We start from the raw sequence: 27,790 nt of genomic DNA, 5'->3' as shown, positions 1-27,790 counted from the left end.
CTTTTTAACGGATGTTTATTTACCTCTAAAGTATTTATCTCTTATAATCTAAAAGCATACTCAACCGATAAACGCACCCATTTGTCTTGAGATACTCCGCCCATATTGGTCTTTAACTGGGCAAGTTGAGACCTAGGTATTAGAACAGTACTAGATATTGATTCGTTGTGTTGAGTTTTATTAACTAGAATGTTCGGAATACAATTGTATGTTTAAAGTAATAGTTAATAATTACTTATAATAATTAATTAATTACTATTGTACCATTATTAGTATTTAATTAGATAGTTATCGTCGGCGGTTTTGTATGCATTTCTTATGCGGATTGCTAAAAAAATAACTAAATGAGGGTCACAATTTTAAGTTTCTTTAAAATCGGTTCAGACGGTTAAAAGTAAAAGCGTTGACACTTTATTTCGCCCTATTGCAGTTATAAAGTACAAACATTGTTTGGATGTATATTGAATACTCTAAAAGTGCGAACTAAAAATTGTTTTTCATCCAGCTTCTTTAAAATAGTGTAAAATAATAAATAACAAATCCATTTGTACACATAATCGTGTAACAAACATACAACAAGTAAATACCTGCATGACCTAATGAAGCAACTTCGCTATCACTACTTCCTACTGATTACGAACTCTTGTGTTTTCCACTCCACCTGTTCCGTAGGTACGATAACGCGACTGACACACTTACACAAGATAGGGAGTGTCTCTATACTTAGCTTAATGGAAAAGTTGCTAAGAAATAATGCATCATGCGAGTTCTTGTATGAGTGTGTTTTTTAAAGGACATACCTAGTCGTCTATTGTTTAAAAACAGGATAATTTGTATAGATCTTGTAGCAAAAAAATCATTTATAATTGTTGGAGAGAAGGGTATTTATATTTTTTGTGGCTTGTAGCTTTTAACATTTAAAGTATTGCGAAATGATGTATCTCTTATTCAATTTAATTTTAACACCGTAATAAGGTACTGAAAGTCTAAACCAAGAAATCTAAAAAAATAAACGCTATCGCAGTTTAAAATAATTTGGAAAATCCAAAAGTGCACGCCTCATAATTTTTTTTTAATAAATATTTATTAATTATCATTTTTGTTTATTTAATAACAATTAAACCACATCGAATCAGACCCTGAAAAATGAAAGGGTTCTATTCCTGAGCATACTCAAGCGTAAGAGAAAAAAAAAGACTCGATTAGTAAAGTATTTCGGTCGCTATCGTGTTAACAAGAAAAAGGATCCGCACATACAGACACACGGACGTCCAAGACAGAACTTTTTTAAACTGTTTTTTAACTAGTTTAAATAACAAAAATGACATCAAAAATATCATGAACGTTAAAAATAGTGTTTTTTCTTAATATGTGTGTGTATGTATTATCTTACAAGTGCAATGTATGATACATAAAGACATTTTAAGTTTGAAAAATCAGATGTTTTGCGCGAAGTGACAGTAGTACCCACCTCAACGCTTCGCTTATGAGGCGTGCAATAATACTTTTGACAAAAAATTTACATTCCAAGTTTTAATCTCACCGTACACGCGAATGTAGGTAATTATGACTTTTTTCTTTATAAAGTAACAGGTTAAAAATATAATGAACTATTAAAAATTTACCTTAAGCATGGTTTATTCATTGTTGTTTTTCTTGCATAAGCTGTAGGCATTATGCTAATTCCATTTCCGCCCATTGATAGTTAAATAAATGTACCATTTTATTAATGCTTTAATTAGCTAAGTGTGGAGATTTTTATAGAGGCTATAATTTAAGTTGTGTTTGAAAACTGTATAATATCGTTGTAATAAGTTAGTCAACGCCTCGCCGGTGTAAGTTTTATAAATTGAAGCTACGTATAGAATGCCTTTTATATTGGTGCATACTGCATGTACTTAAATAGTTTTAGTTCTATTGTGCAAATTTTACATACATCGATATCATTGAAAAGAAGCTCAGAATTGAATTCTTTGTAACAAAGTATATGGCAAAAAATTGAAACCATCAGGTAGATAATTTCGGCTGCCTTTATACCTACTCCGCTATCAAATTATATATTTGGTCTAATTTGCGGGCCAATTGGATGTGGGCAGACCGTAGGTGGAGGCCTTGCAGAAGGCGGTTAGATTCGACAATTACACCTCAACCCAACCCAGTTAAAATGAACTCTATCTCTTTATCCTTCAGCGCAAATTCGCATATCAGGATGTAGCCGTATTTGGCACTGGTCAGAAATAATTACGTCTCTTTGTCACGTATGTTACCAAATAAGTGTAACGTCTGCGCACCTTGTATGGGGATCCCTCAGGAAGGAAGCGTGTGATTGAACTTTATATTAGTTTGGTATTAGACACTCGCATGATGCTTGAGGACCTTTCGAGTGGTGATAATTTTGTGCCGGAACCACGTGGAGTAGTAACTTCCGATGTTAAAGTACGTTGTGAATGGGTGTTGCAAGTAATAACAGCGAAAGGTGGGGATTTTTATTAGAATTTTTTGTAAACCACGAGGTATGATTAAATATTCGGATATAAAGGTATATTTTGCCTATATTCCTTGCCTTTAATTTAAGTGATGATGAGGAAAACAATACCTACTTGGAAAAGTTTAAAGTTCCCTCATTTTAACAAGATAAACAGAGCTCAAATATCTTGTCTATTCGTAAGAAATATGTAGAATCATTACTACGACTGTGGTATTTTTCTTTAGTTCCTTATACGTCTAACTCGCTGGCAAAAACGACATGTCTATAACGTAATTTGAATACAATAAGTCGAACATTATTGTATTTTTTATGTGGCCACTTAGAATTGCAATGCAATTTAGGTGTGCGCTTCCGAAGCCCTTGATTGACCGACGGGGTACAATGAACCGGGATTACATAAACGTATGTTATAGTTTTTCGGCCCATTGGTTATAAAAATATAGTCCTCCACTATAAAAAAAGAATTTTTGAATAGTCCATCAACAATAATTTATCCTTCTGTTGCCATGAAGATAGAGTAAGGAATATGTCTTATGTTAAATTTGCCACAGTTATGTAAGGTTGTAAATGAATACTGAACGCGCGATCCTGCCATTGAAAGCGGTTCGATGGAACACAGTGCAGTTTAGTCGGTAATCAGAATCTCAAATACTACTAAACCGATTTGCATTCTGTTTTGGAGGATAGTTTTAGCATATAATTGGTAAGTTTAAGACGCAGGAGAAGTCGCGGGCGTAAAACTAGTTAGTTATAAACATGAGACTGGATCCTATCCCTGAGCAATTACAAGTAATGCTTCAACGTAGGATATTCTAAGAAGCGTGTTTGCGGTTGTTTAGATTTTAATTAAATGCCCCCGCTGGTCACGATCTCTCGTAGAATAATGAAGCTTTGCAGATAATCTGTATGGGCTATGTCAACGTGGAAAATTACGTTGTCTATTGGAAAATGGAATAGGGAATAGATGCTTCTAGGGAATAGTTTGATGTCACGTATTGTGTACATAATCGATTTTATGCGCATAATCTTACTCGTGTTGATAGAGAAGATTATACATATTATAAAGTATTTTTTTTTAAGAATAGATATGTGCATTAGTTTGTCAACTTCACGACAATTTAGATATATCTACCTTTTTCTACAAAATATAAAAAACATATGAAAAGAAAAATAATTACGTGCTATTAAAACTAATATCATCAGAGCCTTACTATTAAACAAATGTTACTACTAAACAAGCTCCTATTAGAAGCGCATTGTTCACAAATATCTATCCTCAAAAGGTGGGTAACCTGATAAATCTCGTGGCGCCTCCCGTGTGTAATGCTCTTAGCTCCCGAGCGCAGTGAGGGTGTTTTAGTTTTAACACCGACTTAGATAACGAAGCAGCTTAGCTATTTTAAAACGTTCCTGTTCTGAGTCACGATTAAGACACAAGTTAAAATGTGGCTAGTGGCTTTGTCTGTGATAAATGAGAACTTACTGCAGTTGTTGTTTCTATGAACCTGCAGATTTGATCTGTAAATTTTAAGGGATCGAGAATAACTTAAGCTACTTTGAAGAGATTAGCCTAGGTTGTGTCTAGTTGTGTAGTTGTTACCTTTGACCTTTTTATTCCTGAAATGTCTACCTTTAACTATATGAATAAAAAAACTCAATTCATACGCTACGTCGTGATAAAAAATGTCATAAGATGCATACATAAACCGGCCGTTATTATTTAACTTTGTTCATTGCGATCTCGGAATGATATCAAACTTCGGTATTTCTTAAAAATGATTATGTTTAATTTCTGGAAAACTGGTCCGACCAGCCAACACTGCGCAGATAAGTCAAACGTTGTCAGTGTAAACGCCACTTAGCGAATTTACTGTCATACATAATAATTCAAACTAAAAGTGCGAGTCCAGTTCTCGTGCACGGACCTTTGGGTGATGTATTTTTAATTATTATTATACTATCTGTATGAAAGTTCGTGATCTCTGTTCGTATATTGGAAGTTTTCATGTGGTGAATTGGGGTGTCAGGTGTTTTTATGGTAGCGAAGTGCTCTGTTAATTTACGATCGTAAGAAAAGCTACATTTGAATTATTAAGTACCCTATTTTGTCATTGTCTTTACCCTTATATAAAGAACTTTCTTTAGGTAATTACCAATAATGTTCTTTAAACTATCACGTTATAATTGGATTATGTCAATAAAGTTGTAACTTTATTTATTTTATAATTGATTAACTTTTTAACACGTCGTTCTAACCAAATATGACATACATATTTAAAAAAATCTCTGCATTACTAGTGAAAAGTACTAGAGAGAAAGGGCATCCGTACCTAGTGTGAATATCCTCTATAAAGTCACGAATACAGATATAATAACTAGGAAGTTGCTACGCCGAGCTCGGAACCGGTATACCTTAGGAAGGGTCTAAAATTAGCTCTGCGAATTGCGATGCACTATTATTTTCAAGTTGAACTCGTAAACTTTACTATCTCTGTTTCGTTCTGGATTCTTCTAGAAGTTTCTAGAACGTTTTTGGAAATAGTGTGCGTCATTTGGATTTAAGGTGTGATATATTACGTGAGTCGTGACAACTTGAAAATAAATGTGATCCGTAATGTTATTGGAAATTAAATTTCGTGTTTATAATTTTCGTCTTTTAATTCAAAATCATAAGGAAGGTTAAGGTTAGGTTACTAGTTTACCTAGTACGTGCTGAAAATCTAGTCACTTTCGAGAATTCGAAAGTCTTTTGTCGCTTTAACTGCATAATGTATATGTTATCTTTGTAGTGGCTTTATGCACAACAAAGCCATTTCAGTGGTCACAAGAAACTATTTAGATACAGGCGAGTCAATGTTATCGAAGCTATGTCAATTATTGCTCCTAAAAGCCACTCGAGCGAGTGAATCATGTGCTTATACCTACAGCTATTGGAATATGCATCGTGATTCATAAGAATGCCTACGGACAAGTTAAAGATTGAAGAACAATGTGTATTTTTGGGTATTACCCCCGGAGTGTCGCGAATTTGGCAAATGGGCAGTCGCCCGTAATGACTTGATTGACGGGTGGTAATTGTTTGATGGTATTTGGCGTAACTTGGTGTTTGTGGTGTTCCAAATTAGAAGATAAATATAAATCTATTAAAAAAAATGTTATAATGGTAGTAATTGTTAGTGTCCGTTTGAATTACCGTATACCACGAATATTTTTATAGTTCTAGATAACTATTCGTTTTCCTCCTTTGACTTAAGTAATTAATATGAAAAGTTTGTGTTTTATAACATCTTATTATACACATCCTATAATAAAATATTACAGAAAATGTATAATCGTTGTCAATCCATACTTTAATATGTATTATAAATGCGAAAGTAACTCTGTTTGTCTGTCTGTTACTCAATCACGTCTAAACTACTGAACCAATTTGCATGAAATTTGGTATGGAGATATTTTAATACCCGAGAAAGAACATAGGCTACCTTTTATTGCGAAATATGTACCACGGGCGAAGCCGGGGCGGACCTCTAGTTGTTAATAAAGCTAGGTGAATACTGAAAGTTGAAACACAAAATTACGTAAACATTGACGCTGTCTACTATTCAAAAATTATGACCCCATTGAGGGCAACAATGACCCATTTCCACATGAACTAGACCCCCATTTAAATTCCAATATATCGTCTTAGTTAATGATTCACGCGGCACGCGTCGAGCGCATATGGCTCTGACAGGACACGATTGAATTCGGCGCGTGCGCACAATAATGCTATTTACGGATTGGTCGCCGGCTAACCTGTTGTCTGTCTAATAGATCGTTCACCTCCTTATCAGCGCGTTGCGTATTGTTAACATTATCAAACCACACTTGTACGTAATTGATAAATAGTAAACTTGTTTCTGGTTTGCTAATGTAGGGAGGTGGTGTTTTTGTAAGGTATATAAGAAGTTCATGCGTCACATTTGTCGTGTTAGCGATGTTAAGGATATAATTTATACAATTGAGATTAATAATTATTTTAATAAAAGCTAGGTGTTGATTTTATGCTATAAAAATATATCTGAATTCGTAAGCACATTAAATACAAGAATACTAATTAATTCTTTACTTATAATTATTTTTGTTTTGTAACTTGAAGCAAGAAGAAATATTTGTCATGTCTGATTACGACATGATAGCCATTATCGGTTATCACTTTGCATTATCCCAACACCATAATAGAGACGATGAAACAATTTCGAAGTTAAACATATCTATTTTGTATACAATGTAACACAATATTGATCGCCAACGCTTCCTTTGCAGCAATCCGCCGCGGCACAGAGAACCAACCAGCTAAGAAAGCGCGCAGCGAAGGCAACGCCGAGAACGCTACCAACGGCCGCGACCACCTCGCCTACGGGTGCTTGCTACGTAACGAGTTGCTAGGCGCCCAGATTGAAGAGCTACGAGGTCCCCCCACGGCGTGTTCGGAGGGGAATAGAGCGGCGTTGGGCGCAGTGCAATTAGCTTCAGCTGCAAGGGCAGCATTGGCCTTCTCACCGCCAGTGTTTCGGTTTAGAGCGCCGGCGCATAATGCTGAGGTAAGTTTTGATTTGCTGGGTATAGATGGAGCTACGTGTCAAGGCGTGTTCGGAGGGGAACCGGGCGGCTTTTTTATCACATTGTTTATCTCGATATTTCAGTCTTTAATTTTTAATTAAAGTTTAAACAACAAAACTAAATTCAACATTATGCGTCAAAACAGTTTACTTCTAAAATAAATTTAAAGGAACCATCTTGATTGAAACAGGATTTATCATATAACTATGCGGAATGTCTTATAAATAAAGTTAAAGCAAAAAAATGCAAGCAGGAGATGCGTTCGCGCTAAATCCGGCCCGAGACACGTGCGGCGATTAAGTCCATTAAGCAGAATAGTGTTATTTTAGAAATGCTGACACTCCTCGCTAATAATACCGTTTGAACATAAGCGCTTAAGACAACATATAATTTGCAACTAGAATACATTTCACTTATCCAATCAGTAGTCGTGTTTGCTTCGCAAAGCAATTACAAGTTGCAGGTAGTAAGAACTTCTGGTTCACTAACAAGTCGGTCCGAGTGGGCGAATCTAAAATCACACATTTTATTACGGCCACGATAACCCCAGTTCATATATTCGTACACGCAAAAAGAAAAACACTATACTTTAAATTCTGTCATGCCCTGGTTCAGGTAGGCCGACGAGACGATAATACACTGATATTAAACAGGGCTATATTCCTAAAATATTGCCGGCAATTTAAGTTTTTCCAATTCACCTTTAATTAAGGTTGTGATTTAAGATAAAACACACATTTCCACTTTATTCCCCGACTTTAAAAGCCTCCCATAACTCAAATGGCAGTCGTAAACATTTAAAATTTCAGTCACAAGATACAAAGACAATCAAAGTGACGGGCGAATAAATATACCAGCTGTAAAAGTCACTTATGTATTCTTAGTTCTTACTGTAAAAGCAAAAACCTGCATGCCTAATTGGCGCTAGACTAGCGATCTTAATAAAAAAATAAATTCCAAATGCTATACGTTTGAATATTTGGGCGTGTCTAATTGCATAGCAGTTTCGTTCGGAATCAATACAATTATTTGGGGAAGGTAAAAGCAATTTGCACGTTAAATGGAGGTTATGTTTATTTTATTTAGGTGTGATTACGTTTGATTATCTGAGCAATATAACCGCTTAAATTTTTATCAATAAAAACGAATAATTTTTATTTAGCAAGGCACAAAAATGGTTACAGCGTAGGTAAAGAAGCTTCATTATTCAGAATCTGAAGAAAACTATTAATTACTTTTATGGTTTTGTCTTTGCCCAAAAAAAAAATTCAAGTTTGCAATCCAGCTGTCTTTTCAGGATATAAACAGCTAATATCCATTCTAGGCCTTTTTCTAATCTGATAAGAAGGAAGGCCCTGTTTAAATAGATATTATGTAGGAACGTTGCGTATTATTGTGAATTTTGTTTCGTTATTCTGATGAATAATAATAGAGATAGAACTCACTAATGATATACTTCTATGATTAGATTAGATTTACGGCACGCGAAGATAAAAGATTTGTCATCTATGAACTTATAAATGTTTCCTTTGGCACATCCTGCCTTTTTTTTAAAAAGGTATGTGTTTTACTCTATTATGAAAAAACCTCGAAATGAATTTTGAAAAATCATCTACTACGGAAGAGTTGTAAAAGTTAAAATATAGTAGGTACTAGTAAAATATTAATTCATATCTAAGTAATATAATTTATGTGTACATTTATTGGGTATTCACTATTCATAACGGTTCGCACTTGACATCTCTTTTAAAAATTTGTTCAGCGCATTGACGAGTTATAAAAACACACAGACGGACATACCGACCGTTGTCCAAATGCATCTCGGTTTTATTGTGTTTACTTTGATTTGCATCCGCTATAAAACGCCTCTGCAAATTTTGAAAATGCGACGGCCGACGACATTTTGCATTTTGACACGACCCGAAACGGACAGGTTATGGTCGATGAGGTTTTCGACGTATCGATAGATTTGTTTGCATTGGCGGGGTGTGGTGTGCATTCTTAATTCGTGAAGACCAAAATGTCTTAAGGAATAGGTATACTTATAGTATTCATATAAATACTTGAATTATGTACAGATGAACATAGAACCTCTCTAGTATTTTCTGATGTTTGATTTTACGCGAGTATTATACATTTAGAAATTAAAGACTTTTTAACGGATTTTAAACGCGATTTATTCATTCTATTATTTTCCCGACGTTTCGAACACTTTACAGCGAGCGTGGTCACGGGGAGACTGAGATGTTATACGTCTTGACGGTCATTCAAAAATTGCTGTTTGTAAACTACCTCCACCTATTCCTCCGTAGTTGGTATGTGGAGTATTTTTCCGGATGTTGGCAGTATTGGCTGATCGTGTCTTCTAGTCTTTTGGTATGTTTGACATGGGGTTTTAAATTCTTAATAACAGGATCCCAGGTGTTAGAAAGTTTCAAACCATCTTCTCTATTGAAATTTGGGTGTTTTTTAATTTCAATAGCCTCGCGCACCAGTCTTGGAAAAAATTTATTTTCTCTGGCAAGGATTTGTGGTTGGTCGAATCTTATGAAGTGGTTGTTGTCCAGTGTGTGTTCACATACCGCAGACTTCTTGTGACGCCGATGCTTGATATCCGCAATGTGCTCCTTCAGTCGGTTGGCAATGCTTCTTTTTGTTTGGCCGATGTATGAGAGTCCACAGTCACAGTCTAACTTGTACACGCCTGCTTCTTGTAGAGGAATATTACTTTTAATTGGTCTCAAGAATTGGTTTATCTTCTTGTGCGGCTTATATATAGTTTTAATTGAAGCTCGTCTTAGGATTCTTCCAATTCTGTCAGTAACTCCCTTCACATATGGTAGGTAGGCCGGTTGTCTTTCAACTGTGTGTGGCTTCGTTCGACTCCTGTGATGCTGTGGAGGCGCCGGCAGCTTGTTGCTACGTAGTACTCGCTTGACATGCTGCAGTTCCCCGCTGAGGTGGGCAGCATCACAGAGGTGGCGGGCTCTCTGAAACAAAGATTTACCGACAGAAGCTAGTTGGCAAGGGTGGTGGTGAGATTCACCACCTGATACTGATAGGTTATAGGGTATTCATACTGATAGGTACCTCAATGGTGAATCTCACCACCACCCTTGCCAACTAGCTTCTGTCGGTAAATCTTTGTTTCAGAGAGCCCGCCACCTCTGTGATGCTGCCCACCTCAGCGGGGAACTGCAGCATGTCAAGCGAGTACTACGTAGCAACAAGCTGCCGGCGCCTCCACAGCATCACAGGAGTCGAACGAAGCCACACACAGTTGAAAGACAACCGGCCTACCTACCATATGTGAAGGGAGTTACTGACAGAATTGGAAGAATCCTAAGACGAGCTTCAATTAAAACTATATATAAGCCGCACAAGAAGATAAACCAATTCTTGAGACCAATTAAAAGTAATATTCCTCTACAAGAAGCAGGCGTGTACAAGTTAGACTGTGACTGTGGACTCTCATACATCGGCCAAACAAAAAGAAGCATTGCCAACCGACTGAAGGAGCACATTGCGGATATCAAGCATCGGCGTCACAAGAAGTCTGCGGTATGTGAACACACACTGGACAACAACCACTTCATAAGATTCGACCAACCACAAATCCTTGCCAGAGAAAATAAATTTTTTCCAAGACTGGTGCGCGAGGCTATTGAAATTAAAAAACACCCAAATTTCAATAGAGAAGATGGTTTGAAACTTTCTAACACCTGGGATCCTGTTATTAAGAATTTAAAACCCCATGTCAAACATACCAAAAGACTAGAAGACACGATCAGCCAATACTGCCAACATCCGGAAAAATACTCCACATACCAACTACGGAGGAATAGGTGGAGGTAGTTTACAAACAGCAATTTTTGAATGACCGTCAAGACGTATAACATCTCAGTCTCCCCGTGACCACGCTCGCTGTAAAGTGTTCGAAACGTCGGGAAAATAATAGAATGAATAAATCGCGTTTAAAATCCGTTAAAAAGTCTTTAATTTCTAAATGTATAATACTCGCGTAAAATCAAACATCAGAAAATACTATGTAGACCAGTACGGACTGGAAAATGCTAACAAAATTCGCCGTTTAGAAGAACTGAAGACAAAGCGCTCGAGGTTTTTGACATCCCTGAATTTCATGAAGCAATGTCGAGAACATAATATCATCCCAGTTTGTTGTCGAATAGCACCAAAAAAGGACATAGCTGGAAGCGCAAGTATTCTAAACAAGGCAAGTCAAAAATTGTTATCTAAAGTAATTGCTGGACACCGATCGGATATTGAAAGGCTCAACATTGAAATCCAAAATGTAGCAAGTAACTTAAAGAATTTTATGTTAGAAACAGATTGGCAACTGTGCTTGAACATCTTAGATAATCGTGCACATAGTAAATTCAAATACTGCACGGATAAACAAAAGCAAAAATTTGAAAGATTACTGGCCAAGAAGAATAACTCAATGTCATCTGAGTATCCAAACGTCACTGAATGTCAACCTCAAGTGACAGCAGTTGTCAATCTGTCAAAACAAATTCTTGATAACAAAACTATTGAGGTACTGAATAGAGGTTTAAACTTTGCTCCTGCGCCGCAAAAAATACCTTGCGAAGAAATAATAAGTCATGTGGAGGATACTTTATTCAAAAACAACATTCTTAAAGAAGACGCAGAGGCGATTCGGCAAGACATATCTTGTGTACTACGCACTTGCAAACCGCCGAAACCTAACATCTCTCGCTCTGAGTCTATCGCTTTAAAACACCTGCGAAAGAATGAAGATATAATAGTACTCCGAGCTGACAAAGGAAACGCAACGGTTATAATGGATACGTCAGATTACAACAACAAAATGTCGGAAATACTGTCGGACGAAAACACCTACAAAAAAGTCGACAAGGACCCAACAAACAAGGTAATGAAACAAACAACTGACCTTATAAACAAACACAAAATGACATTAAATCTTGACACTAAGTATCTTATTCCATCTTGCGTGAAACCTCCTAAGATGTATGGCTTACCTAAAATACACAAAACTAATACTCCATTAAGACCTATTGTGAGTCAAATTGATACACCCACTCAAAAACTATCACAACACATGTCTAGGGTGCTCGCTCCCCTCAGAGGTAACACCAGTGCTTATGTTAAGGACTCATACCATTTTGTTGAGATATTAAAAGATCTAAATATCGCAAACAATGAGACTATGGTTAGCTTTGATGTGCAGTCTCTTTTTACTAATCTCCCGGTGACTGATTGCATCAATATTGTTAAGAAAAGGTTAGGGGAACACAATATGCCATTAGAATATGCAGAGATCTTAGAACATTGCCTTACATCTGGCTATTTATTGTGGAATGGTGAATTTTACATGCAGGTTGATGGGGTGGCCATGGGCTCTCCAGTATCACCCGTTGTCGCTGATATTTTTATGGAAGACTTCGAGGAGAGAGCCTTGGCCACAGCACCAGTCAAACCGAGACTTTACAAACGCTATGTAGATGACACCTTCACAATACTCCCTACTGAACATATACCTGCATTTTTAGATCATCTTAACTCCATACACAAAAACATCCAATTTACTATGGAGTTAGAAACTAACAACCGTCTAGCCTTTCTTGACATTTTAATTATGAGGGGACGGGATGGCATGCTCAACCATACAGTGTATAGGAAAGCCACTCATACTGATAGGTACCTCAATGGTGAATCTCACCACCACCCTTGCCAACTAGCTTCTGTCGGTAAATCTTTGTTTCAGAGAGCCCGCCACCTCTGTGATGCTGCCCACCTCAGCGGGGAACTGCAGCATGTCAAGCGAGTACTACGTAGCAACAAGCTGCCGGCGCCTCCACAGCATCACAGGAGTCGAACGAAGCCACACACAGTTGAAAGACAACCGGCCTACCTACCATATGTGAAGGGAGTTACTGACAGAATTGGAAGAATCCTAAGACGAGCTTCAATTAAAACTATATATAAGCCGCACAAGAAGATAAACCAATTCTTGAGACCAATTAAAAGTAATATTCCTCTACAAGAAGCAGGCGTGTACAAGTTAGACTGTGACTGTGGACTCTCATACATCGGCCAAACAAAAAGAAGCATTGCCAACCGACTGAAGGAGCACATTGCGGATATCAAGCATCGGCGTCACAAGAAGTCTGCGGTATGTGAACACACACTGGACAACAACCACTTCATAAGATTCGACCAACCACAAATCCTTGCCAGAGAAAATAAATTTTTTCCAAGACTGGTGCGCGAGGCTATTGAAATTAAAAAACACCCAAATTTCAATAGAGAAGATGGTTTGAAACTTTCTAACACCTGGGATCCTGTTATTAAGAATTTAAAACCCCATGTCAAACATACCAAAAGACTAGAAGACACGATCAGCCAATACTGCCAACATCCGGAAAAATACTCCACATACCAACTACGGAGGAATAGGTGGAGGTAGTTTACAAACAGCAATTTTTGAATGACCGTCAAGACGTATAACATCTCAGTCTCCCCGTGACCACGCTCGCTGTAAAGTGTTCGAAACGTCGGGAAAATAATAGAATGAATAAATCGCGTTTAAAATCCGTTAAAAAGTCTTTAATTTCTAAATAGAACCTCTCTTTTTTGCAAGCCGGTAAAAAATGTACATATCCTAATAGCAATTTGATTTGCGTTAGCATTTCCACGATCAAGCCGATAATTAAATATTTACTGACAACATTCTCCATAATATTCAGTAAAATTCTCTAAAAAGATAAGAAAAAGAAATAATAAGTCCAGAAATCCAGGTTATTACAATCCTGGATTACATTGACCCCACCACTTGACCCTCGATGGGGGTTCAAAATTAAATATATCGCCTTACAAATCGGTCATAATGACACGTAAAGATGATAATATAATGTGGGTCGGGCCTTTTTCCGTTTAAATGTGTATTTTAGCAATAAAATGCACACTATTGCGATTTTATTGTAGAATTAAGTGTTTTGCATTTTTTTTGTGTCAAAGCAATTTGACCGGATAAAATCCTATACCTTTTTATCGGTATAATTCTGTATCGATTTTTGTAATATGTGCTGTTTTTATTATGGTGTTGTTGGTTACAAATGTTTATAATAATATTGTTGTGGAGAAAAATGATAATAATATTGTTGTTGATTTGGACAAAGTACTGCTGACATTTGAAACCTTAAGAAACGAGACGATAACTGTATTTGCTGGTTGAAATAATTATGTTATTTGTCTGGTTTATTTATACGCAAAAATAAAGAAAAAAATTTATAGTATCGTTACATTTTGTTGCTTTCATATTAATTTGTTCTATTTTTACTAAGGGAAAGGTATCTAAATATTACAATTAACAAGTTTAAAACTTATTTCATAAAGTTAAATTTGATTAAAGGCGAATATGTCTTATATTACAACATAATAAAGCGTATCGAAGTTCTCTCCATTGCATCGGCATAAATCAAAAGCTAAAGTAAACTGATACTCATTGGTCTCTAATTCAATATCCATTTACACAACTCGACACATATTTAATGTGTCACCATATTTTATTTATTCAAAACTTAATAATAAATAACGATTTCAATTGAATTTTTGAAGTGAAACTTCTTTAGGTGCGTTGAGAGTAAAATTACAATGTCGCGTCATGGCAATACCGTCACGTCATCGAGCAAGGCGACGATTTTGGTATCCAAAGAAGTTAATTAATAATTACAAATTAGGTAAAAAGGTAATTTCCAAAGAAGTTTCACTTCTTACACGTGTGCTCCGCACACACGCTCTGTTTTTTCAATGTACATATGTTACGGCTAAAGGTAGGTGAGAACATAAACTTAAGATTAGCCGGCTAAACTTAGGTTTATTTTCGACGAGGTGTTAATGTTAGTTTGTTCTATCTTTAGCCGGCTAAACTTAAGTGTAACCGCAGGCCCGTGGCTAAAAATGTCGGGGTGGGTAGATTTGGTTACTATAATACATGTAAGGAACAGGGCGAGTGTTTTCTGGCACTTCGCCGGCTGCTGCCGCAGCACGCTCGCTGCGCTCGCTCGGCTCGTGCGGGTCTTAAGAGTTCTAACCTAACCTAACCTAGCCACCAGCTTTCTGCCCTGAGTCGGGGTGGGTAGATTTGGTTACTATAATACATGTAAGGAACAGGGCGAGTGTTTTCTGGCACTGTGCGGGCCCCTCAAGCCCTCCACCGGCCCGGCGCTAACCAAATCTACCCACCCCGACATTTTTAGCCACGGGCCTGCGGTTACACTTAAGTTTAGCCGGCTAAAGATAGAACAAACTAACATTAACACCTCGTCGAAAATAAACCTAAGTTTAGCCGGCTAATCTTAAGTTTATGTTCTCACCTACCTTTAGCCGTGACACATACATATCATTTTGGATTCTCGCTACCAACCACTTCAATTACGTTACCAATGTATCAGGAATCTAATCAGGACTCGTCAAAATAGTAGCAAAAAGTGCACAATGATTAAAGCTCTAAGCAGCTAACTAATAACCTTGTAATGACATTTCATTACACGTCCGTCGCTATGTCTTTTTGCCCGGTTTTACAATGAAATCGCCGAGTCGCGGCCGCGTGTACAATAACAAGACTCTTGTATCACATATCGAATCTTCCTTCTAAGGTTGACGTGTGTCAGTTTTTTTCACTCCTCAAAGTATCTCTTTAGCGACGCGTGTTAGTAACATTATAATTTATTTCTTTGTCTCTCGATTATATTTATGCTAATTACGCTCCTCTAGTTAAGTAGCGTGGCAACGGGCTCGAAATGTACCTATTGTTCGAAATTATGCTGAACTACCGTTATGTTACTGCGGCCAAATGCATCTCTAGCCACATTTTAAATCATGGGAATAAGAAGAAGATAAGAATTTTCACGCGAATCTAATGACGTTACGCATTCTGCTAATGTTGGATAGCTGGGAAGAATATTTCCTCTTCACGCCACATACAAAAATCGGACGATTATAATCGAAGCTTCATGGAATCAATTTACAACTAAGCAAACTGATGATTTCTTTAATAAACATCCTTGACGCAATACATAAGTAAACATGGGTATGTTGCCGGTTGTAAGCGAAATGTTTGGACAAAGGAATCATTATGGACACGAAATGTGCTTTTTAAAAATTCTATTGTGTTTGTGTTCAATTATCGTGAATCGCGCGTTTAGCACGTTAGTGACAATGAGGATGCGCTAATCAAAAGCACCCATGTTTTTTGCGCGTTCTCTACAAAATGCAAATTGGCAAACACGTTTTTTGCCTACACGAAGTTTTATAGCATGCATTTTTCATCGGTCATTACATCTGTCGATATCGGTCAATTAGGGAAAGCTGGCATGTTCACAGTACTCACACTTATGCAATTTCACTTACAGTATGTTCAAAAATAAATGCGACTCTAGTTTCATTTTAGACTTGAATTGTAAAATGGGTGCGTTGTAGATATGTATATGCAAATATAATTACTTATGAAAGCTCTCATAATTTACCTGTAAAATTATAATTTAAAAGTAAATCAATTGATGAAGTTAATTATTTATTCTAATAATAATCAATTGGATAAAAGTATTAACCTTTTGACCGCCAGAGCAAAAACGCATCGCCGTGCCCTCCACGCCAATCCACAAATTCAATGAGATAACCTTGAAAATAGTAGGGATTCCAAAATGTTATCGATAAACATAATAATTCACGTCTGAATATTTGAATAAACAGCTTATAACACAAAAATAATATTTATTTAACCTCATCTCCTACTGTAAAAACTTAAGACCACATTAAATAGCAACTATCAACAAAAAAATCAACCTTTTGAGATACAAAAATACATATAAAATTGCAGCAAGTTACAGCACTATTCTCTATCAGTTACGCCCCATTGGCATGTATACATGCCAATGGCGCGGGCAACCATCCTTTTTTCTATAATCTCTCGCTTCTGATTAGGGATGTGTAGCTGTATATTATTATAACTTATCGAGTTTATTTATTAAGTTTATATGAACTTTAGGTATTATTGTGGAGTGTTTATTTGTAAATATCAAAACAACTATTACCTTTAAATAAAGGGAATTGCATTATGAGCTATTACGCACTGTCGACCAGTCGCCAGTGGACTTACTCCTGGACGACAGTGCGCAAGCCCCTATTTAAACTATAGTAAGTCACAGTCGCCGGCGACTTGTCGACAGTGCGTAATAGCTCTAAAACTACATATTTATTTTCCAATCATTTAGTTTAATACTTGAGTTATTACAAATACTAATTATATGTAGGTTACCATATTTTGATATGACATAGCGACAATTTGTATCATAAGAATATTCTAATAAAGGCACTCACACTCTCGGCAATACTCGATAAAATATTTTTACAACTTTCCGCACTTAACAACACGGCACGCGCTTACGACGTCACCAGTCCGACATCTATTCATGTCAATGGCGCAGAAGGGATTGCATATCGATACTGTGCTAGGGATGCGCATGATTGGCGAAAAGGAAAATATTCAAATCAACAATATCCACAATATAAACAATATGGTATTATACCAAAGAATGTAGTATTTACCTTTTTTCTCAGTGACTAAGCTTATATATTTTTTTTGTAGTTATTACAAAAATTAAGCGAATTAGAGTAATTTCGCTGAAATTTTAATGAAGTTACTTGAATATTACACTACATCACTAGTAGGCACGTATACATGTCATTGGCGCGAGAGAACATGCTTTTTTAGCCATTAATTAAGTTATTTTTTGTCATCAAATATTTGAATAACTACTTGGCAATTTTGTTTACTGTGTACAATTATGTAATAACTGGGGATTCAGTTCATAAACTGTATAAATAAAACACGTAAAAGTAAAGGTTTAATATGTTTATTTTGTATTTATCTATGATCTGTTTCTTGGCATGTATAGGTGTCGTTGGCGCACAGGGCACGATTGCGCATGACATCTATAGATGTCATTGGCGTTCAAAAGGTTAATAATCATTCAATTATTATCAAATAATAATTAAATTCCTGACTTTGGTTGATATGAGTAAAGATATCTAAGAAATATTATATTTGTAGTAAGTACGTAATACCTACCAATACGCGCTAACAAATATGTGTTACATGTTTATTGTATAATTTTCACACTATTGGTTTTAAACTCAAACTCAAACATTTATACAATTAGACTTCTTCTAGAAGCACTTTTGAATCGTCATAACAGTTTAACAGTTTTAACATTTACCACCAATTCAGAAAGCAGTATCTATAGAGAAGAAGAAGAATCTATTTAATCATAATCGTAATCTTCTTCTTCACTGTAACTTTCATCGCTCGAAGAATTCGATGTTTCGTTGTCGGAATTTCTTAATGTTATTATAAATGAATCAGTGTAATTATCTACTTTTGGTTCTACTTGAATATATTTTTCCTCATGTTCTCGCGTCTTTCTCCAAACGTCACTAAACATATCCAGACTAATAGCATTTGCTTCCTTTCTAAATAATTCTTACACAGTTTTCAAGTTAAAGTTCACATTTTGTGATGCTACTTTCCCTTTAATTATGCCCCATAGTAACTCTATTGGGTTGAGATCTTTGAGGATTGCATCAAGTAGGTAAAAATTGTGTATAGTTTGGCTTATTTTTTTTAATAATGTGATAACTCTGATTATTAATTAGTTATTTGATTTTTGAAAAAAAAAAATGCCGATTTTAGTCAAAATTTATATTTTTCTAACAAGATCCTTATCATCCAAATTTCCACCTTGGTGAGAAAAATTGACATTTCTAATGAAAATGAACAAAAAATTAAATGATTTTATTAAATACTGTAAAATAGTCTATAATTCTTCCATTTACTGTATCACAAAATTCTTCATAGATTTTTAGATATTCGTACTACACCAATTACATCACCCTGTATTTATAAACAATTGCAAAATATGACACATACATAGGCCGGGAGATACTGACACAAAATTTCGGGTCATTTGTAACAGAATGGCGGTTCTACAGAGGTCTTATTACGCAATGACTAAAAGAAAAATGATGGTCAGAACTCAGAACGCTGGTACCGGCGGACTAGTCGCGTGGGCGTTAGTCGAAATCGTCGGATAAATAGCGAAAGTCAAACGATTTACAAATCGTTTGACTTTTCCGCGGTATGGCGACCATTTGGAATCGTCCGAAAAGTATGGCATGGTAATTTTAGTAAATGGCTGCACGACGATGGTTACCTGTGCAAAAGTGAGCCCGGTACAAATGGTTGAATTGTTTTTTTTTAAATCAACGCATTCACGTCGGTATGGCGGACTGTAAGTCACATCGTAACTGTATGGCATGACACTACCGCCTACATCTTTTTTAAGGGCTATCGGTAAATTCTAAAATTTTTGTGTTACAAATCGTTGTACTTTCGCTATTTATCCGACGAGTGTGACTAACGCCCACGCGACTAGTCCGCCGGTACCAGCGTTCTGATCATCATTTTTATTTTTGTCATTGCGTACTAAGACCCCTCTAGACCGCCATCCTGTTACAAATGGCCCGAAATTTTGTGTCAGTATCTCCCGGCCTAACATGTGCAATGTGTAAATGTGTTGACGTTCCAGCTCTTCTTAATATACCTATACAATGCTATTGTTTTATTCGTCCGATGAATGTTTGCCCCCTCGTCCGTCTGACATCACTCACCGGTGACAACGACCTAAAATAATAAATTACTAAAAAAATTTTCTCGCTTAGAATATTAACTTTTGCATTTGGCTTTGAGTCGCTCAGTAAATAAGCTGGTTTCATAAATGTATCCGTCACGTTTTCCATTTAGCTTTCCTCTGATGATTTATGCATTTGTAGCTGGTAACGGTATACAGGGCTCTATTCATTGGCTTTCCCCTTACAGTGTTGCAAGCTCGCAGTTATTGTCGCTCCATAGTTAGACTTGACGATAATATGTACTTCTTGAGACTTATGCGTTAAATTCAAGTTTTGCTTTTATGAAATATGGCTGAGTAAAACGGCAGAGCGATTGTAATGCGAAACTAATTTAAATATATAAAGCAACAGCATAGATCTATGTATAAGCAAATTTAAAAAAAAACTGTGGCTTTTAACAAATCTCAAGTTTCAAACCCCAACTTTCCGATTAAATAAAATTTTATCGTAACCCACTGTTTATTAAGTAGTTCCTCAGTCAAGATCACGTCTTCATCAGGCTGTATCGGAAAAAATCTATTACACTGCAGAGAGCACGTTTCCACTTACGTGCATTAGTTGCTTGTCAGCGCTTTGATTACTACTCACGAAGCGGTGCACGCTTGTCGTCGTGAAAAAAAATGGCTAAAACCTCCTCTGATGGTCGTGTCGGGGTGATAGGTCGCTTAATGCTCTCGGAACATGTTCATTTCAATAACTAATGGCAGGCTCAATTGTTTACACTTGGAATGATTGGTAAGGTGGGTTTTTTGGTGGTGGTACCTAACTGTATAGGTAGTGTGGAAGAAATAATAGAAATTATTAAATTAGAAGTACGTAAAAGGTGTGCTCAATGACCAGGTCAGTGTGTTAATCGAAGGACAGTTAAAGACACATGGATGGAGGTATTTAAAGTAGTTATATGTCAGGGTATGTGTGCCACCTCCCCTATCATAACAACTCTTGTGAGACTAGATGCACCTGCGAGAGAACTAAGCCACAAAACTATATCTAACTTATACGTGTATGGTGTTATTCTAAGACGACTTCTTAGGATTGTAAATGTTTTATTGCAGTGTAATAAAACATTTATTTACGGTAATAAACGAGACATTAGTCTTTGGGACATTAAACCAGTAGCTTTATTGTTTTGTTTTCAGTGAAACCACAGGTTTATATAGACTAGGTTCTCAAACTTGCCTAGGTATAGACCAAGCTGGGTTACTCGGTTTCAAGGTCGTTTTGTATATTTTTTTGTATTACTACGAAGCGTTGTTTAGACAATAGTATTTCTCTCAATAAATCTTTTAGAGACACAACTAGAAGCGGTCGTACTTTAAAATTTAAATGCACTGGACAGTGGAATAAAACAGTGCATTTATATACAGACTTATTGCTGACATAAATAGTATGACGAAAAAAAGTATTAACAGTATTCATGAAATTCTAGATCTGTCTAAGGTGCCACCCACTGGATTACCCGTGCATTGGCCATTGAATACAAATTTCGGCATTGTTGTTTGAATGCATCGACGGTGACTCAATTCTTTATGCGTCTCCGTATAAATTTCGATGGACGATACATATTTGAATATTACATCGGCCTTTATGAACTTAGATTAAGCATTGAATTCACGACAATTGCGTCAATTTTGTCGAAATTTATGTTATTGTTGGAGCTAATTGTCAACTTCCTTCCGTGCTAGTTAACAGCTATTTTCGTAGAGCAATTTGTTAAAATTACTATTTGTAGAAACATATTTGTGTTGCTATTTTAATTTTATATAATCGTTATAGAATTGGAAATAAAAATTCTTATTTGAGTTCTTCTTTGGAGTCGCTCTTTTCGGTCTCGTTATAAATACCAAAATAGTAAATCACATGCGCCTGATTGGAAACGGTGCGCAAAAATATTTGATCGCCTGTCCCATGCGTTACGTTAGGTGATAGGCAGGCGCGTCGAATCGCCACGACTCGGATTATCTAATGCTTTTTGCTCCGACTTACCAGTCCTTGGACAGATAAAAGTCTAGACGCTTTGCATATTTACAAATTTTGCGCCTTTGCATTTCAATGATGCGTGCGATTCTAAGTTCATTGGTCTGTTCGTTACACTGCTGATTCTTTTTTATTGCCTCGGGAAAGAGCCCGGACGATTCCGTGATCGAAATTTTCAACGCATCAATTATTTATCGTGACGTACTTTTACGGAGCTGCAAAAAACTGCTCAACCCCAATAGCCTTTAAATGCAAATCGCGTATCTATGCGCAAAAAGCCAAAATACTTCGTCCAATTGATTTACGCTATGATTAATCGACGTTGCGATTCCTATGAGAAATGGATTTAATACTCCTAGAGAAATTGATTTCGATTAATTGTGTTCTGGAACGTTTGGTTAAAATTAACTGGTACAACGCACGTCAAGTTAATAATAGGACTTCTAATGGAAGGTGGCATAAAAAGCAATCTAATATTGGTTAGTTGAGATGTAATCTCGTCGGCAATTATAGAATATCCTCAATTATATACATTAGTGTTTTCGTTGAGTGATATTTTAAAACTCTGATTATTAACTCTTGACAATGGCACACAAATCGTATATGCGAATCTGGTTATTCATATTCGCCGATCATGTTATAAGCTTTTACCGGGTAAGGATACATTAAACACTTAGGTCATTGGCAGGGGATGAATTGTAACTTTTGCGGAACTAGTTTCTCTGAATGCATTTTGGGTTCTATTTTTTATCGCTACGTATGAAATCGATTTCTTTGTAGTTGTTTTTGAGCGTACTTTAGCAAGCTGCCGAATGTTTTTACAATCTAGATCTTGTCTTAGATTGTCTCCTGAATTGGTGCACAGTCACGCTTCGGAGTCATTGTCTGGGTGCTCCTTCTAATTTTAAAGACATCTCGAATCTCGATCTATACTTCTTGTTAATTATATTTTGTTTTTTATCACTTGCCAACTGGTGTTTTCTAAACACGCTTGTGACCTTGATCGCTGGAAGTCGTTTACTGATACTCGCTGTGCTATTTAAATTTTTTGCTCGAATAATAATAGAAAGTTTATCGACAGATATTTCCAATGTGCTAATCACGCAGCATATGTCCTCCTTGTTATCTGATACATTGTGTAGTTTCCAAATACGATAGCCGTTGATGGACACGTCACAGTGAGATATTCGCTGATCATCGTAATGGGATCCTTTATCCCCGATTTGGTCGTGCTCTCTGAGCCTAGGTCTAGCCTTTGATAACGTGGACATGAAAGGCGTTCGTTTGCCTCTATTGTTATACAAGGATAAAAATAATAAAAAAGTTGTTTGTAAAAACATTTGAATAGTCGTCGATATTGGCAAAAAACATGTACGTCTGCTATTAGTTACACCTACGTATTGCATTGCATTGTGAATCGTTGTTTGAATGTATCTAGATTTATTAATTTGGTTAAATTGATTCAATTTTTTTGCCTGCATGAAAAATACTTATGAATGATTGCAAAATTATTTTAAAGCGGCAATGAGGATTATGGAAGTTTTATTTACAGTTGGAATTTCAAGATGATTGTCTTAGAAAAATAAACTTTGCAAGTTTACCGTTGAACGTGTATTAGACAAAAAAGACTTCTGTGTCATCATCAGCTCACAAGTAGGGGAAGTGCTCAATCGTGTACGTTCAGTTTGTGTGTTTGCTCAAACAACATCTACCAATTTGCGAGAAAATTTCGCATGAGGTACATATCTACTTGGCCTTAATTTTTTACCGTGTACATAACTTCTTATTTGCTGAGCGTTTTGCGATCGAGGCCCGATAGGGTTTACGTGTATTTACACAGTTGAGTCAATTAGTGCAGCGGCCCGACTCTCGACAGCGCTATTGAATTGGCTTGTCCCTTATTTACCAGACAATGGAATCTCCATCTTTGATTAAGCCCTTTCAAATTATGCTATCAATGCCAGCTATTATTGCAGTTAAATGTAAAGTGCAGTTAAACGTTCGACTTCTAGATTGTGGCAATTTAAATGTGCAATCGATGTATTGTACTGAAAACACGTCATGCGCTTGTTGATTGCCTTTACGACTAGTCACTATTGACTAGACCTAACTGTTACTTATCTATACCTGATCTTGATTTCGCTATTGTCTAGTTCAGTCGTAAAATTGTTTAGAATTTAAAAGAAGTTCCGTGTTTTTAATTAGTATTCTCTCCGCACGGGGATCGCTGAAAGGGGTCTGAGATATTATGTAGTAGCATTTTATTATTGCCTCGTTCCTAACGTGACCTGCTTACGGATCCGTCCAGGTCACAAAATCCACCACTCATTTATAGTACCAATCAATCTCTTATCTCAGATCTAGTCACTACTTGGTGGATTTCTAGCTTTTTATGCGTCTGCTGTCCGAGGTTAATAAACTTGGATTCTGATTGCTCATTCATCTTACATCATTGTGGTTTTGGTATATATTGCGATTTTTCTTTTACCTTTTTCTAAGCTCTGTTTTGTTGCTGGTGCGATTAGCATAATTCGTAAATTGCATTTTATTAGTCACAGTTTTTATTCGTTTGTGCCTTTTTTGTTGGTCGTTGGTCGAATTCATCTGGAGTTATTAACGTCAGACATCAAGTTTATTGTACCCAATATTGCACAGCCGGACTGTATTTTGAATATGAAATGGAAATTCATTTTAATTTATTCAATCGTTCGGTGGATTTATCGACGAATAGATACTTCGAACGTTTACAAGATTTGGATCACAGACAATATAATTTAATTTTAGCAGACGTAATATATTACCATTTTCTCGTGCGTTTATATTGATGCAAGTGTGAACATGTTGAGGTGGAATATATGTTAGATAGAAGATAGAAATCAAAGAACTGATCATTAATTCATATGCTAGCTAGGTGTGGAGATAATACTTAAACAAGCTTAATAAATTATAGTAGTGTACTATATGCATCCTAGCTATCTCCCGAGTCTATTCTTACGATGACAACAATGGTATCATTGTGCGATCTATTGTGTGCAAGTTTTTGTCTATTTGTATCGAATGAAGCTTTTGTGTCTAGAGGAAATAGGCAATTGCTCTATCTCACTTCACCGCAACCACAAATCAAAGCAATGACGTATTTTGCACCACAGTGAATCTATTTACAGGATATTACATTGAGAATATTAATTAGACACTAGCTGTAACTACAAGTAAGGTAGGGATTGTCTGTATGTTAGGTTATGTCATCCTATTAGTCGGTTAGGACTAAGAGTCCATCCTATTAGTCGGTAAGAATATAGAAGGGCTAATTGATGATAATATTAAGTAGGTACATAGCCAAAAAAGCTTTTGCTTGTGCTTAAACTGATTTTAAATTCGATGAGCTATGTACTTGTTATACGTTTTTTTTTAAATAATAGCCAACCATTTATAAAGCAATTTTTATAGAAATTACGCGGTGATTACCATTATATAGTTATGCGATGCAAAATAATATAAAAAAGATAATTCGTCTAATCAAATCGACATTAGTGTAACTAAATTGTTTGCGAATTTACGACTTATTTTATTTGTAACTGTTTAATCCGGCTTATTTGGTCATGGTTCATTAAATTACACGTTTTCCTTTTTAATCCCTTAATAATGATCCATTAAAATTCCATGAGTATTTTTAATCATATATTTTACAAAACATTTGGCTTGTCAACATAATTTTTAGAATTTAAACGCTTAGTTAACTTTACCGATTTCTTTTCACGTACTCTTTAGATGTTATCACAATCATAAATGACAAGCACGGTGGACAACTTATTTATATTTTGTAGAAATACAAATGCCGTCTTCGTAACTGACGTCCGAATTTGTTATCGTTGCAAATCTCAGCTGACTGACTCGCCTGCGCATCTTCAAAACCAGTTGCAATTCCTTCAGGCCAATTTCGGCTTACGTAACATTATAATATGCATTCGTTTTCGACTACAGACCAAGGCCAGTATGTCGACGACCATTTGGGGGCGGGGCGCTTACTAAGTCAACAGCTCCTCAAGTGGCAGCTCTGAATTAATCACCTTGCATACAACTCAATGCACTTTCAATCTTAACTGGCTTATCCCGTTATGCTTTCATTCATAGACGACGTGAAAAAACTGCGCTTTCGTCTTTACTAATAAGTTGTTTCATTTCTTGTATCTGGTTGTGTGTCATCGATTGAATAACTTATATTCGGGACAGCATAACGGTTTAGGATGCGATATCTTGTAGTATTACAGTAAAAACACTCGTTTTATCGATGATATTTATTGTGAGTGCGCTTTACCCATGTGTTTGTTTCAAAGCAATTTTATGTTTTGCCTTGACGTGGGTGTCAAAACCCAGATCTGTTTTCATTTGAATTGTGTTAAAGTTTTGTACGTTTTCGTATCTCGATTCTTTTTGACTTCCAATACATTCACCCACGCTGATAATTATTCTATTCAGTATTCAGAACAAACTGGATTATTATCCGCCCGAAACTACATACATGGTAAAGCCAACCCACGGTAAGTCCCACGAAATTCACATCACTTTATGACGAAATTTTTTTTTTTTTTTTTTTTTTCACTTTTCTATTCATCTAGATTAGTTAGGACGTGCAATAAACTTGAGTTCACGGTCGTTTTACCTCAGGTACTCGTAAAATGTGCACTCTTGCCAACGTTAGGTACAAATACCTACATTGTATCTTGAAATATGATTGCCAGTTTAAAACTTCCACTAAACTTTTAATGGACTCATCATCGTTATTTACATTTGTAATTATACCTTTCTCATTTCTCATTTAGCACAGCGGTAGCAAATTAACAGCTGTTACCGGCGTCTATTATATTATATTTTTTGTCGGGAAGACCAATCAGAGCAGGTTGAATAGAAATTGTGCTACACTGATTAATTGAAAGTGTAACGTAAAAAACGCAGTCGCTATCGAGCGTATACCTAATGGTATAAATTTTATTGCGTTTGCGTTTTTTTTCAGCGGTTTTTTCGCACGATTCTCACAAAGACTCCGGGTACGTGAACCTATCAAGGATTCGCGTTACGCTTCAGAAACTATCCGCACGCTTGCCCATCTGAGCCTCTGGACAACTTTTAATTACATTGTAGTGTATTCGACGATACGGTCCAATACCTCAAACCAAAAATATATACCTAATCAAATTACATTACGCAATGATGCCAAAGCAATTTAGCGTTTCGTTCACCGCTGAAGGTGGTTGATTCAATTTTTCAAAGTTTTTTGCACCATTAGCGTTTCCTAAATCGCCAGCGGGCCATTTGTCTTTTATGATACCTACGTGCTTAATGAATGCACCATTTATAACTTTAACACTGTTCGCAACACTAAGTTATGTTTCACTGGTTGCGGTGGCTTTTTGCGGCGATTATGTTGTTGCGAATGTTTTATGACCTTTTTGTTGGATTGAGTTAAGAGAATTAGCGAAGAAGTTATGTTCTATACAGCTTTTGTGGCTCCTAACAATGTCAGCGTCAAAATTGAGTGCTACTGGGAATTTTTTGGGCTTACGAATCACAAAATTTCAAGGTCGTAGGAATATAACGGGAAATTTTTAAGATCCACAAAACGATAATTTTATATGTTTGATATCGTTAATATCTGTGATTTCTTATGCTTAATTAATTGCTCATTTATTTTTATTTATTTTATTTGTCTTTTTAGTTTTTAGATAAGAGCTGATCAATTTATGCATAGAGATTTCTTATGAAAATAAGATGTCATTTATTCATACTCACACAAGGTTTTGAATTTTAACTCAAAACGCACTAAAATAAACTAAACAAAACAAGTTTTTTCTTCAGAATTTCATAAAGAGACGCCAAAATCATTATTGAATTGTAATTTGTAACATGTTTGTGTGATTGATTAATTACAACTATTATTATTACGTCTGCACCTGTTAATTTGATTGACTT

At 36.1% G+C, this 27,790-nt stretch overlaps 2 protein-coding genes across 2 annotated transcripts in view; both read left to right on the top strand.

The window, feature by feature from the left end:
- Window positions 1-27,790, top strand: part of fzr (fizzy and cell division cycle 20 related) — a 60,651-nt gene that overhangs the window by 15,137 nt on the left and 17,724 nt on the right. Inside the window, exon 2 of the mRNA XM_090119376.1 lies at window positions 6,794-7,071. Coding sequence (XP_089975502.1) covers window positions 6,794-7,071 — 278 coding nt within the window. The remainder of the gene's footprint in view (window positions 1-6,793; window positions 7,072-27,790) is intronic.
- LOC149909390 (uncharacterized) lies at window positions 11,097-13,698 on the top strand. Its single transcript, XM_090119375.1, has 2 exons — window positions 11,097-12,005; window positions 12,861-13,698. Exons 1-2 carry the CDS (start codon window positions 11,097-11,099, stop codon window positions 13,560-13,562), a joined length of 1,611 nt encoding a protein of 536 aa, XP_089975501.1. The 3' UTR covers window positions 13,563-13,698.

The sequence above is a fragment of the Colias eurytheme genome, chromosome 3 (genome assembly GCF_061535395.1).
Source record: "Colias eurytheme isolate Ceu_HAF_F1 chromosome 3, ilColEury1 Martin Lab GWU primary, whole genome shotgun sequence".
Taxonomy (NCBI): Eukaryota; Metazoa; Arthropoda; class Insecta; order Lepidoptera; family Pieridae; genus Colias; species Colias eurytheme.
The sequence above is the reverse complement of the archived record's forward strand: the minus strand, read 5'-3'. Positions and strand labels throughout refer to the sequence as shown.

Excerpts from the sequence above, each read along its gene's own strand:
- LOC149909390 (XM_090119375.1), top strand. The coding sequence starts at position 11,097 with ATGTATAATACTCGCGTAAAATCAAACATCAGAAAATACTATGTAGAC. Across the intron at positions 12,006-12,860 it reads ACAAGGACCCAACAAACAAG|AGAGCCCGCCACCTCTGTGA; the intron begins GTAATGAAACAA and ends TCTTTGTTTCAG.